Source organism: Anthonomus grandis, chromosome 17 (assembly GCF_022605725.1).
Source record: "Anthonomus grandis grandis chromosome 17, icAntGran1.3, whole genome shotgun sequence".
Taxonomy (NCBI): Eukaryota; Metazoa; Arthropoda; class Insecta; order Coleoptera; family Curculionidae; genus Anthonomus; species Anthonomus grandis.
Window position 1 is genome coordinate 8146557 of NC_065562.1, and position 12904 is coordinate 8159460.

The following is a 12904-nucleotide window of genomic DNA, read 5'->3' on the forward strand; positions in this document are numbered from 1 at the left end:
GAAATTAAGTCCTCATATTTATCTATTTCTATATTGTATTCCTTTGTAGCTGAATCAATTTCTTTGGATAGCGTATCCAAACGTACAGCATCTTTAAGTAGTTTGGACTGGCTTAATATGTTCTTTATTAATTGTGGTAAAGTTGCCTGGGGCATGTCCGTGGACTCCCCTGAGTTTTGTTCCCTGGTGTATGTTATCAAATTTCCTGAAAATGAAGGCGATCTTCCTCCTTCAGGGAAAGTAACTTCTTTGTACACTTTTTTGTCGATTGGTGGTGATAGGCTAGCTGTTGGTTTTCTTTTGTTAGCCTGGGTAGCTTAAGTATAGGTCGCCCTCTGGGTAAATGCATTAGTTTCTGCTAATTGGCGTCTCTGGTGGACTTCTATCAGATTGTCTGTAGTTTTTACTGGGAGGTTTGGAAAGTTTCCTTGGCTGAACTTGTATCTTATTTGTTCCAGCCTACTGTTTGCTTTCTGTATTGGTTGCTCTGTAGTGTATTTTTTCGGTATTCTTGTTCTGGCTTTATAATAAGATAGATTTTGAAATGCCATCAGCTGTTGTATGTCCTTCTGCCGCTGGCACTCTGGGCATGATCGGTTTGATTGGGAGTGGTCCTTGTGACAGTACACGCAGTCGTGTGATTTGTCACATTCTTCTTCGTTATGTTCCAGTTGGCATTTGCGACAACTTTGCTTACTTCTGCATGAGTTTTTGATGTGTCCATATCTTAAACAGTTGCGGCAGAATAATACGAGTGCAACATAGATATCGACTTTTGCCTTGTAGTATGCGATGTTAACTTCTATTGGCAATTTTTTCCCGGTGAAGGTGATGACAACTGATTGAGTAGGTATGTATTCTGCTTGTCCCTCCTTGATGGTTCGTCTGTTAAGTCTTCTAACTTCTAGGATTTTCATGGTTGCATTTGCGGTTTCCAGGACCTCTTTACAAACTTAAAACCCTTTACAAGTCACCAAACTTAACGGAATAAAAGCATTTAGATTATGTTTGTTTAAGAAGTCTTTATGATTTATAAAGTTGTTGGCCGCTTGAGCAGTTATAAATTCAATGCCTAATCTAAATTTACCCTATCGTGTAATTTTAGAAATGCCGACAATGTTTGCTTTTTTTAATTCTCTACCTAATCTAATAGGGTGCATATTTTGAATATTTCCATCACTTTTACTACTTTCTATCATTACTAAGAATGGCCCTGTATCCCCCATTGGATATAGGGGTTTAACCCATCTTTTTTATTCATGTATTATGCAATTCTAATGGTTTATTTGCTATGCTATGTATGATGATATTGCAATTCATAAAGGATTGAAAGGAATGTTGTATGGATAGGTTAGCAAGCACAAGGTGAAGCGGCAAGCTGAATGCAGCAAGCAGATCTACAGGCAATTACGTGCAGACACGGGCTTTCCAATTGTCCCCTCTGATGGTTCCTCACGCACTTAATACACTTTTAAACTAGGCTTTTTAATGTTTTATAAAGTTTTTTTGCAAAAAAATTGTCTTTTTACTCTGCGTTTATATTGTATAAAGAAAAATTGGTCTTTCTAAATATTGGTACATGTTACTATACAGCGGTTGTTAGTTTACAGGACATCAAATTCTGAGACTTCCGGACTATACCGCTCAGATCATGAAAATAGATAATCGTTAATGTCAACTTTTATAGGTGCAAATCAGAGATCCGATAACGTTCCGCATCCACTAAGCACATTGAGCGATGGTCCCAAATAAAAACATTGTGGAAAGACAAAATGTACTTAAAATGCAGCACTGGTTTTCCTAATTTTACTATATTTAAAAATATGGGTTATTCGATCTGCTGAAAGACAAACATTCACAGTCATAAACGAAATCAAACCTGAATAACAATTATCGTCCCTACTATATGGTCATATTTTAAAGTTTTCTAGATATATGACGACCTAGTTTGCAATTGGGACCAATCTAAGTTTCCAAGTTAATAGACTTATTTAATTGACTTAGATGTAGAAACAGCGATATCTGATCCAGACATCGGTCCGGAGGACGCGAATTGTTATCAATAACATGGAAACGATGTTGTGCTGAAATAAAGCAATATGTAGCATAGAATACGTTTTATAAATTGTGGATAATTGTGTCTTCTCCTAGATTACCTTTTATTCAAACACAAATTTATCTTTTATATACATTTATTACGAAGATAACATCCTTAAGTGCCCTAAAACTTACAAAAACTTTCCGATAAGTTTTACCACGTTTTTTTGGCTTAACATGCATAGTTCTTTCTTTTTTTACCTAACCTTGAACGTTATACTGTGTCAACTTCAATTGTCACTTGTTCTTACATATGTATATTCACTGTCAAACGCACCTCACGTTTAAGCCTCGGTTACACTAATGTGGCTTAGACTCTGTTTTCGCTCACTACCTTAACGTAAAGAACAACTAACTACATAAGATTTTAGTGATATATAACAAAACGTTGAAGAATACACTGCAGGCCAATCGGTAGCCTTAACAGCATACTAAGCATACATCCAGTCTAGGGTAAAATATGGGGTAATTAAACGTGAGGTGTTGTATCGGAATCAGAGAGAATTCTTCGGAATCAAAAAAGGTGTCAAAAGAACAATAAACACAAAAAAACTTACTGAAAGGGGTGAAAAATGCATTTATTGAGTACAATCTACTAATAATATTTAATATCTACATTCTGGAGTGCACACCCTTTCTAATAGATAACCCAGATATATTTAAGAAACCTTTTAAACCCTCATAATACAAGTCCTTAGGAAAATTTATTAAAACCATAAATATATTGAAGCTCACTCCATAAACCTCCAACCTAGACAAATTGTAAAGTAGAACTAACAGCCGCGTGGAGACATTGAAGCTATAAAATGCCACTAACGTTCGGCTTGAATGAAGTTTAATATTTAAAACATGCACTTTAGCAGCTTTAAAGGGATACATAAAATTTTACGAGGAAAGCAAGTTTCGCCGATGGCACTTAACATGCAAAAAGATATTGACGGGGTTAAAACCTGTAAATCTAGGGCAGTTGGTAGTTAAATTTGATTAGCGTTATAAGAGTATGATCTTCATTATCATATATGAGCCATTTACACAAAATTTAATAGGTTCTCTAATGACTTTAAATTTGCCTTCCTGTTTATTCTTTTAGTACCGATTCGAGAAATATTATCATTCAAAAAAGGAAGCTCGCAGATCTTTATACAAATAGGATTTTAGGATAATTATGATCATTTATTTTCTAATTTACGTGAAACTCATAAATATTTCAAATCACAAAACAATTTTACCACTAACCAAAACTTTATTTCATTTTCGACACTACTGTTTTGCTAATGATGTTAGCATCTAAGTAACGATGTTAGCAACTATACTCGTAACAACGACACGTGTCAAGAATGATATAAAGAGTTTTGGCTAGTTGTTAAACTATTTTGTGATTTGGATGTAACTGTTCATTTAGGTGTGATTTAATCATTTTAACTGTTCATTTAGGTGTGATTTAAAATACTCAATACAAAAAATAGTCAACTGAATTGGCCACCTCAAGGTGCCAACATGGCAAGGGCCTCTTATACATGTGGTAGACCATTGTTATAGAACATTCGCAAACTCTCTACGTATGTCTCGAGATGTCGCGAGATGTGCCCGCCCTTCGATACACCCTTGTCACACCTTAGAGTCTAGGCCTCAGCCGAGATTATTCCCGAATGCCGAAGAACAGTTGGATAATTGCGGCTGTTAAGAACGTTACTATTAATCGTTGCGTTACATATACAAGGTGTTAGTAAATAAGTGCGACAAACTTCAGGGGGTGATTCGGCATGGAAAGATAATGACAGTTTGCTATATAAACGTATTTCCGCAAATGCTTCGTTTTCCGAGATACGTGGTGTTAAAGTTTTTCTTAAAAATTGACGATTTATTTATTGTTCTGAAACCGGTCGAGATATCCACATGAAATTTAAAGGGTTTTAGGACGTAGTTACTGCGCATTTTCGGCAAGCAATTAAGAATTGTATGTTCTCCATTGGCACGCATAAGGGTAATGATCTCATTTTAAAAAAAATGGTACGCCACTGAGTTATTTTAAATTAAAAATAATTTGTGACAACCTCTCTTATCTTTTTTTTCTATGTGGCGCCGTCTTTATACAAAAAAAAATCTTGACGCGTATTTTTCATTTCTTTAATACATTATCTAGTAGACTACTGTCAACATTTATCTGCGAAATACGAAATGTCAAATTAGCGTTCATTCACTATTAAGCTTTTAGTTATTATTAATAAGTAATTAATTTTTCTTTTATTGAAAATAATTGAAAATCTTATAAATGCGGAACTGTCAGATATGCATTTTCTCTATGGAAGTAATGGAAATGGTCGGCCAGCTCGAAGATTATATGCTAAGTTGTATCCAGGACGTAGAGTACTCCATCACACAATATTAAATTTGCTATCTTCACCAACGTTTGCGTGAAAATATTACGTGTAAGAAACAAGCGACTAACTGCGGGCGCCCTCGACAAGTATAACAAGAGTTAATTGCGAAGTCACCTAAACAAGTACTCGAAAAATTCCCAATATATTGAATGTAAACAACTTTATTGTGGAAAGTTATGGAAATTTCCATAACAATCACTTATGGGCCGAGAAGAATCCACATGGAATCTTTGAGGCTCATTTTCAGCATCAGTTTTTAGTAAATGTATGGTTTGGATTAATAAACGATCATTTAATCGGCCCATATTTCCTCCTACAACGCTTAACAGGAGAATCTTACCTTCATTTTCTACAGGAAGAATTACCTGTTCTTTTTGAAGAAATTCCTCTACAGCTGAGGCAACACTTATGGTGCAGCAGCCGATTTTAGTATCAATGTCCGTAATCACTTAGATCCAGTATTTCCAAATCGTTGGATGGGTCAGGGAGGTACAGAACATTGGCCTACTCGATCGCCAGATTTAAATCCTCTAGATTTTTACATTTGGAGTTTTGTTAAGTCATTACTTTATTCCACTCCCGTCGAAAATATTGATAACCTGAGGAATCGAATTATAGCCGGCTGTGAGATAATAAAAAATACATTATAGGAATATATACGATAATCAATGAGGCGAAGAATTGAGTCTTGTGTACTGTCTGAGGGAGGTAATTATGAAGTCTTGTTGTAGCTTTGTACCTATTTAAAATTTTAGTATTCTTATTTTCTATTATTGTTTTAGTTTAATGTTGTTTTATTAGATAGTTCTTGATAATGTATTAAAATAATGAAAAATACTCGTCAAGATGTTTTTTTTGCATAAAAACGGCGTCATATACGAAAAAAAGGTAAGAGAGGTTTTTTGTCACAAATTGAACGAGGAATTCAAACATTATTTTTAATTTTAACTACCTCAGTGACGTACCATTTTTTTCTTTGAAAAAAATAAGATCATTATCCGTATGCGGGCCAATGGTGAACATAAAATTCTTAAATGCATGTCAAAAAATGCGCAATAACTACCTCTGAAAACCCTACGAATTACATTTGCATATCTCGACCAGTTTTAAAACAATAAATAAATCATCAATTTTTAAGAAAAACTTTAACACCCCGTATCTCGGAAAACGAAGCATTTGCGGACATACGTTTATATAACAAACTGTCATTATTTTTTCATGCAGAATCACCCCTTGAAGTTTGTCGCACTTCTTTACTAACACCCTGTAAATGGAGTTAATGTTTCTAAAGTCTTTGGGACGGAGGCTTTTGATATAATTCTTAAACAATTCCTTAAAGTGTCTTAGGTGCTAAAATATCTGATAGCTAAGCTTATTTTTAGCATAGTAATCCTTTATGTATATTGTTTAATAAGTAAGTGGAGGTCGGTGAGCTTCCCTATATTTGGCAGTAAAGTTAAATTATTTATATCCATATGACAGTTTTGTAAGAGGGCGTTCTAAGGCATATTGGAAATAGATAGACACATTTTATGTGGATTTCTCCAAGGTATTTTGTAGGTTAAGGGATTGCCAAATAAGCTAATTTTGAAATAGTTGGGCAATATGTGTATACTCAGAAAATTAAGATCAGATTAATCATGTGGGACATAAATCCTACATGATTCCATAACTTCTGCTGTTCCTTAAGGTGATCATTGTATGCCATTACTGTTTAATCTACTTTGTTGTTTTCTAGAAATGCTTAACGGTTTTTTGCTATTGGTGCTGCAGAAATTGGTATCCTAACGATCTCCTAACGTATATCTTAGTAAATATGACTATTAATTTCTGTAAAAATCATCGAAGAATTGAAACGCTTTATTATATAATTGGTAAATCATTAAAAATTTTCAAATATCACATCTTAAGCAATAAAAAGACTTGTTCTAAGATTAATTTATAAGTTTCTTCCCAATAGATAGATCTGGCATCTGAAGGGCGTAAAGCTGCGAAAAAGAAGCGCTAACAGCTTTTACGTTCTTCATTAATGATTCTGTTTTGCTTTTACTCTATACAGGGTGTCCCAGCGAAAACGAAACAGAGGTATTTTTGGTATGAAAAAAAAAATTTTTTTACAAAAATCTCGAACACGTCGATTTTATTTTCGAGGGGGACAACTTTTCCTTACCAAGGCACCCTCATACCAGTAACCCTCTTTGAGGGGGTGGGATCACCCCTAAAATCTTAAATAGAAAGAGGGGTCGTGTGATACCTTACTTTAAAGGTCTTTTAATTCTGAATATAACTGCCAAATTTGAAGTGGCTAAAATTTTTTATCCGGATATGACAGCTTGTCAAAATTGTACAAACAGCGAAAATGAAAAAGGTATTTTAAACTCTGTTTTCGTTAATATTTTTAAAAGAATAAGGAAGTCCTAATTTCAAAGGGGTCACTTATTAATTAAGAGGCCACCCTAATACCTGAAACCCTTTACGAGGGGTTGAAAGCACCCCTTAAATCTTAAATAGAAAAAGGGGTCGTGTCATTCCTTATTTTGAAGGCCTTTTTACTCTGAATTTAAATGGTGACTTCTAAGTGACTGATGGATATCTTGTGGATATAAAAATAACAAGAAATACAATCTTTACTGCTAGTAAAAGTGGAGAGATAAGAAATACCTACCCTTTTCCTTTTGTGTCTTTTAAATAAAACAAGTTTATTTAAATTACGTCAATTTATTAAATGTTCAAATTGTGCCCCGCCTACTTCCATGCAGGAATACAGGTTTTGCTCAAAACGATGCCTGACGTTTTGTAGAACTTCAGGTATTATCATCTGACACTTATTTATAATTCTCTGGCGTAAGTCTTCTAGGGTGTCTGGTTGGGTAGCGTAAACTTTTGTTTTTAAATGCCCCCATAAAAAAAATCTAATGGGGTTAAATCGGGTGACCTAGTTGGCCATTCCATAAAAGGTCCTCTCCTTCCAATCCAACGATCAGGAAATATCTCATCAAGATATTGCCTCACACCAGCAGCATAATGTGGAGGCGCTCCGTCTTGTTGGAAAACGACTTGATCATCATCAGAATGATTTCCGCCTTCCATTATTTCTACTATTCTTGGATATACGGCATTTTCCAAGAGATCTCGGTACATTTCTCCATTCAAATTTCCGGGCAGAAAAAACGGACCAACAATGGAGCCGCCCAAGATTCCCGCCCAAACTTCTAAGGGAACTGGGTATGAACTTCACGAAACTGACCCGGATTTGCATTTGACCAGTAGCGGCAGTTATGACGATTTACGTTGCCATTAAGAAAAAAAGTACATTCATCTGAAAAGCAAATGTTGTAAATAAGACGCGGATTAACAGTTATCATATCACTAAGCGATTCACAAAATTGCACTCGTCTGTCAAAATCGTCCTCATTCAGTTCTTGCACCAGATGAATTTTGTAAGCATGGAATTTATTATGCTTAAGTATCCTATGAACACTACTTTTGCTTACTCCTGTACTCGTCGCCAATTTTCTGACACTTATTCCTGGCTCGCCATGAAGTTGACCTAGGACAGTTATTTGCATTGCTTCATTGACAACAACAGCATTTTGAACCTCACGCTTTTTATTTAAGACACTGCCAGATTCCCTAAATTTAGCAATTATTTCTAGAACGTATTTTCTGTTGACTCGTTTTTCTGGATAAAGGTCATTAAATTCTTGTACCGTTCTATTGGCACAATTGTTATTCCGAAAGAAAAACTCTATCATCTCAACCCCCTCTGCAGTAGAATAAACCATTGCTAACAGTGTTTCAACACGTAAAAGACTGGGTAATAATTTAAAACTATTTAAATAAATGCTGCTTTATGAAAAAAGTACCAATGATATTTAGCAAGCTAAATAAATTCTTCAGATACTTGTGTTTGCATTTTATTTGGTATTTTGTTTTTATTTATGATATGCTGATAAGGTGTAATAACAATAATATTAACAATACTAATAAATTTTTAATCATGTTTTAATGATCCAAGAAAAAAAATTGTAAGAAAGGGTTTCAGGCATAAAGGTTTATTTAAAGCATTTTTTCCAGAATTTTATTTGGCTTTCATATCCAGAAGAAATCCATCAGTCACTCAGAAGTCACCATTTAAATTTAAAGTGAAAACGCTTTCAACATAAGGTATAACACGATCCCTCTTTCTGTTTAAGATTTAAGGGGTGCTTTCAACCCCTCGTAAAGGATTCCAGGTATTAGGTGGCCTCTTAATTAATAAGTGACCCCTTCGAAAATGGGATTTCCTTGTTCTTTTAAAAATATTATCCAAAAAAGAGTCCATAATACCTTTTTCATTTTCGCTGTTTCCGCAATTTTGACAAGCTGTTTTATCCAGAGAAATAATTTTAGCCACTTCAAATTTGGCAGTTATATTCAGAATTAAAAGACCTTTAAAATAAGGTATCATACGACCCCTCTTTCCATTTAGGATTTTAGGGGTGATTCCACCCCCTCAAAGGGGGTTGCTGGTATGAGGGTGCCTTGGTAAGGAAAAGTTGTCCCCCTCAAAAATAAAATCGACGTGTCCGAGATTTTTGAAAAAAATTTTTTTTTTCATGCCGAAAATAGCTTTGTTTCGTTTTCGCTGGGACACCCTGTATAAAACATCAAATTTTACAAGAGGTGTTCTCTTTTAATGCTTTTGACTATTATGTATCTTGTTCACAGTTTACGGTGATATTTTACCCAGGATTTTCTTTATTGGAAACTATTTTACTCTTACTAATATCTTATCCGATAATTGGAATTTTTGTACATTTTTCTTAAATGGTTTAGATAACTTAATAATAAATTAAGTTATATACTTAATAAATTAACAGCTTTGACTAACATAACCTACTAACATAAAGTTACTGTATTGCCTAATACAGTAACCTACTTTCTGATTTTGATCCAAACCCAAATTTTATGAATAAGTAGTCCATACTTGCTGTGGAGTTGTAAGTTAAGGCAAAATGACAAACATGCATAAAACATACAAAAACATAAGACCACGAGCGGAGGGAGAATGTATATTTTACATTTTGCCAAATTTATGGAATTTGTAAGCAAAATCCTTTATTTCTTCGTACTTATTTGGTACAACATATCTAAAGGACATGTGGATGGGACCTGGTTTGGTCAGCCAAATTAGCTATGGGGAATGTCATAGATGGGTCGACCCTAGAGCTGCTTTTCTTTATTATTTCTTCCAACAATATTGAGTATGAAGCAGTCAATGAAATATAAGGTTGTCAACCAAAGGGGAAATATTGGAGTTACTGAACATGTAGTGTATGGTTTCATGTGGGAGCAACATTCTCCCACCTTCCAAAGGCCTTCTATCAGTTTTTCATACGTAGCTGGTACATCTTACCAAAAAAAAATATATTGATGAGATCTGGATCTGGTTAGCTAAATCAGCAAATGAGTAGCTCAAGGATCGATCCTGGAGCCGCTACTCTCATTGTTTATGCCAATGATATTAAGCAGTCAGTAGAGTGTAAGGAGATCAACCACAGGAGTAATAGTAGATCTCCTGGAATATATGGATCATAATTTCTCAAAGGCGTTCAACTGTATATCATGGAATCTCCTCCAAAAACTGAATTTGCTTGTATTTATGTGATTGAACGTACTGGAAGGACAGATGTTGATGCCAAATTAGCGATAAAGTTCCTTGAAAGTCTATACTACCTCCGCTCTTCTTTATTGTATAAACCAATGATGTGTCAGTGTCACAAGAGTAATATTGCAACTACTGGAGTATCTAGTCTAGGGTTTTGATATATGTTCCCATCTGTATCTGTAACTGCAGAGGGTGCCAGCATCTAGGAGGAGTAGGGGACTTCTCTCTCACCTCGTCATCCAGCCCAGCAAATCAACGAGAGGAACGACGTCGCCCGGGGACTCCCTCATTTCTTTAAGAAATGGCCTAGAATACGTCTACTGCTACGTCTTGATGAGAGAGCAAGGCAATCGCAAATTATGTGCTCTATTGTCTGATCTTTATGGGACCTACATAATAGACTTATCCTTAGTTTCATTTTGAAAAGGTGGTCATTTAATTGGAAAAAAATAAAGTGGCGAGTTAGGATGCCTGCTATAAGACGTAGTCTCCCTTTAGTCAAAGGCAATTTATAGATTGCAATAAATTTCCGCTTTGATTTTATTAGCTCCGCCGCGTTTTATCAGTAACGTTGCAACTGACTAGTACGTTTTTTGAAGTGTCTGAAATCCGAATAGATATTAGTAATACCTGCCATCCAATTGGTACCAATGCTTTTTATGTTGATTGTGTGGGGTTTGTTGAAGCAAAGATTCGCGAGACAAGGCGAACTTAAGTATGGGAAACAAGTGTGTTGCTTCTTGCTGAGGTGAGCTCTTTGCAGGCCTACTTGTATTCATTCCAGTAGAGTGGAAGGACATCATTACGACTAGGATGACCTCCTGTGACATGTTGTATGTCCAGGAGAGTCAAATACAGCATACCTTCCAAAGTCTCGATTAGTGTGCTTCTTATTGCTCCAGTTATGTTAAGGCAAGCCATTCTTTAAACACTGGCTAGTTTTTGATGAATTGTGACCTGATTCATTTTGTAGCCCTAGATAAGAACATCCTACGTTAACGTAGGTATTATGATAGCTGTCTAGATCCACATAACCATTATGGGGAAGAAGCCCGGATCTTGTCCATTGTGCTCCTACATTGTTCGTAAATGATATATACTTTCTTTGATCTCTTTGTAATGTGAGAGTTTCAATTTAGTTTGCTATCGGTGTCACACCAAGGTACTTTACTTCCGATGCATAACTTATTGAGCTGCCTAATAGTTTAGGTGCCAGAAGGGATGTTATTTTTCTTCTTTTCGTGAATAGCACCATCTCAGTTTTTTTTGGGATTAATGAATAAGGAATATTCCGCATACCACTGCTCGATAATTTAAAGAGACATATATAGAAGATATATGCTTTCATATAAAAAAACCTTTTTGTAACCTCATATATGCTTCTGAACTCGTTCACTCCTTCATATGTATCTTAGAGGGTAGTGGGTTATATTGATTGATTTCTCGATGGGATTCGATAAAATTGCACCGTGGTTAGGTATGGTCGTGTAGGTAATTTTATTCCTAAGGAAATACCCAAAGAGTCAGGAGCCACAAAGGAATCTGAATGTGGTCTCTTACTATTCATATGGTTTCTTAAGGATATTGTTTACGTAGGAAAAAAATTAAAAAAAAATTATATTTACTGATTGTATAAACATATGTATTTAAAATATACAGTTGTCATGAACTTACAGTCAAATCTGAATAATGGATATAAAATATGTAGATATTGGCTAATGGATTGCATTTGAATGTTGATTGAATGAAAGATTCTTTTTAATGAGACTATTCTTGATTCTCTATCTGAAAGTGTGATGTGGGTATCCTATAATATAACGAATATATTTTATATCCCAGGTATAATCAAAGATTCGTAGACCAAGCTGCTGTAGCTGCCCAGCTACAGTCAAAGTATGGCGGAGCCAGCGGAGCTGGATCTCAATATAGTGCCGGCGGTTCCACCTTAAGAAGAAATCGAGGAAGCCTAGATTATTCTAGTGACACTGAAGCAACTGTGGGGTCGAGGAGTGGATATTATTATTACCGGTTAGTATTTGTTTAAATTTCCTTTAATTCAGATCTTGGACATCGTTGGCTTTTATAAATTTACAGAGATCGATCTGGAGGACCAACAGGTCCTACTGGCCATGGAACAATTCCTTCTGTAGGACGACAAAGTTCATTGCCACCAACCGACATTTCGACCAAATTTAACTCTCTTCCAAGAGATACTAGGGGTACCACAAGGTAAATGATATATCATTTGATTATTTAAAAGTTATAAAAGTTTATTGCTTTTTTAGACTGGCCATGAATAAGAGATTTGCTGATAGGAATGTCTCTATTTTGCAAGATGAAGCTGATGGAGCGCTTTCCGCTCCTGAGATGCCTTCCATTCGACGAGATAGGGGTAAATATCATGAATATTGGTATTAAATCATACTCATCTAAATCTATTAAGGTCATAAGTAATTTCCGTATGGAAAGCACGTTACTGTTTCATGATAATCTAGCATTTTTATAATTCGTTTACGTGTAAGGTGATTCCCGTGACGGAGAATAGCTGTTATATTCGGGAGTTAAAATCGTTGCAATAGAGACTTAAAGTTAAGGTAACACATATTAAGTCTAGAAGAACTATTTATCTGATAGTACAATAGACTGCGACGTCACTAGATCACACAAATGAAAAAAAAATTGGCTTATGGGTTTAAGACTATATGGAATGACTCTGCAATAACTCAAGGCAAAAAACTGAAATTATTAAATTTCTTGATCATTCCTATTATCACAT

At 35.2% G+C, this 12904-nt stretch overlaps 1 protein-coding gene across 1 annotated transcript in view; it reads left to right on the plus strand.

Annotated features, from left to right (window-relative positions):
* The window catches only part of LOC126746611 (rho GTPase-activating protein 100F), a 358577-nt gene that overhangs the window by 311503 nt on the left and 34170 nt on the right, over positions 1–12904 (plus strand). The window contains 3 exon segments of the mRNA XM_050454928.1: positions 11968–12156; positions 12223–12357; positions 12414–12520. Of these exon segments, the coding sequence (XP_050310885.1) occupies positions 11968–12156; positions 12223–12357; positions 12414–12520 (431 nt within the window).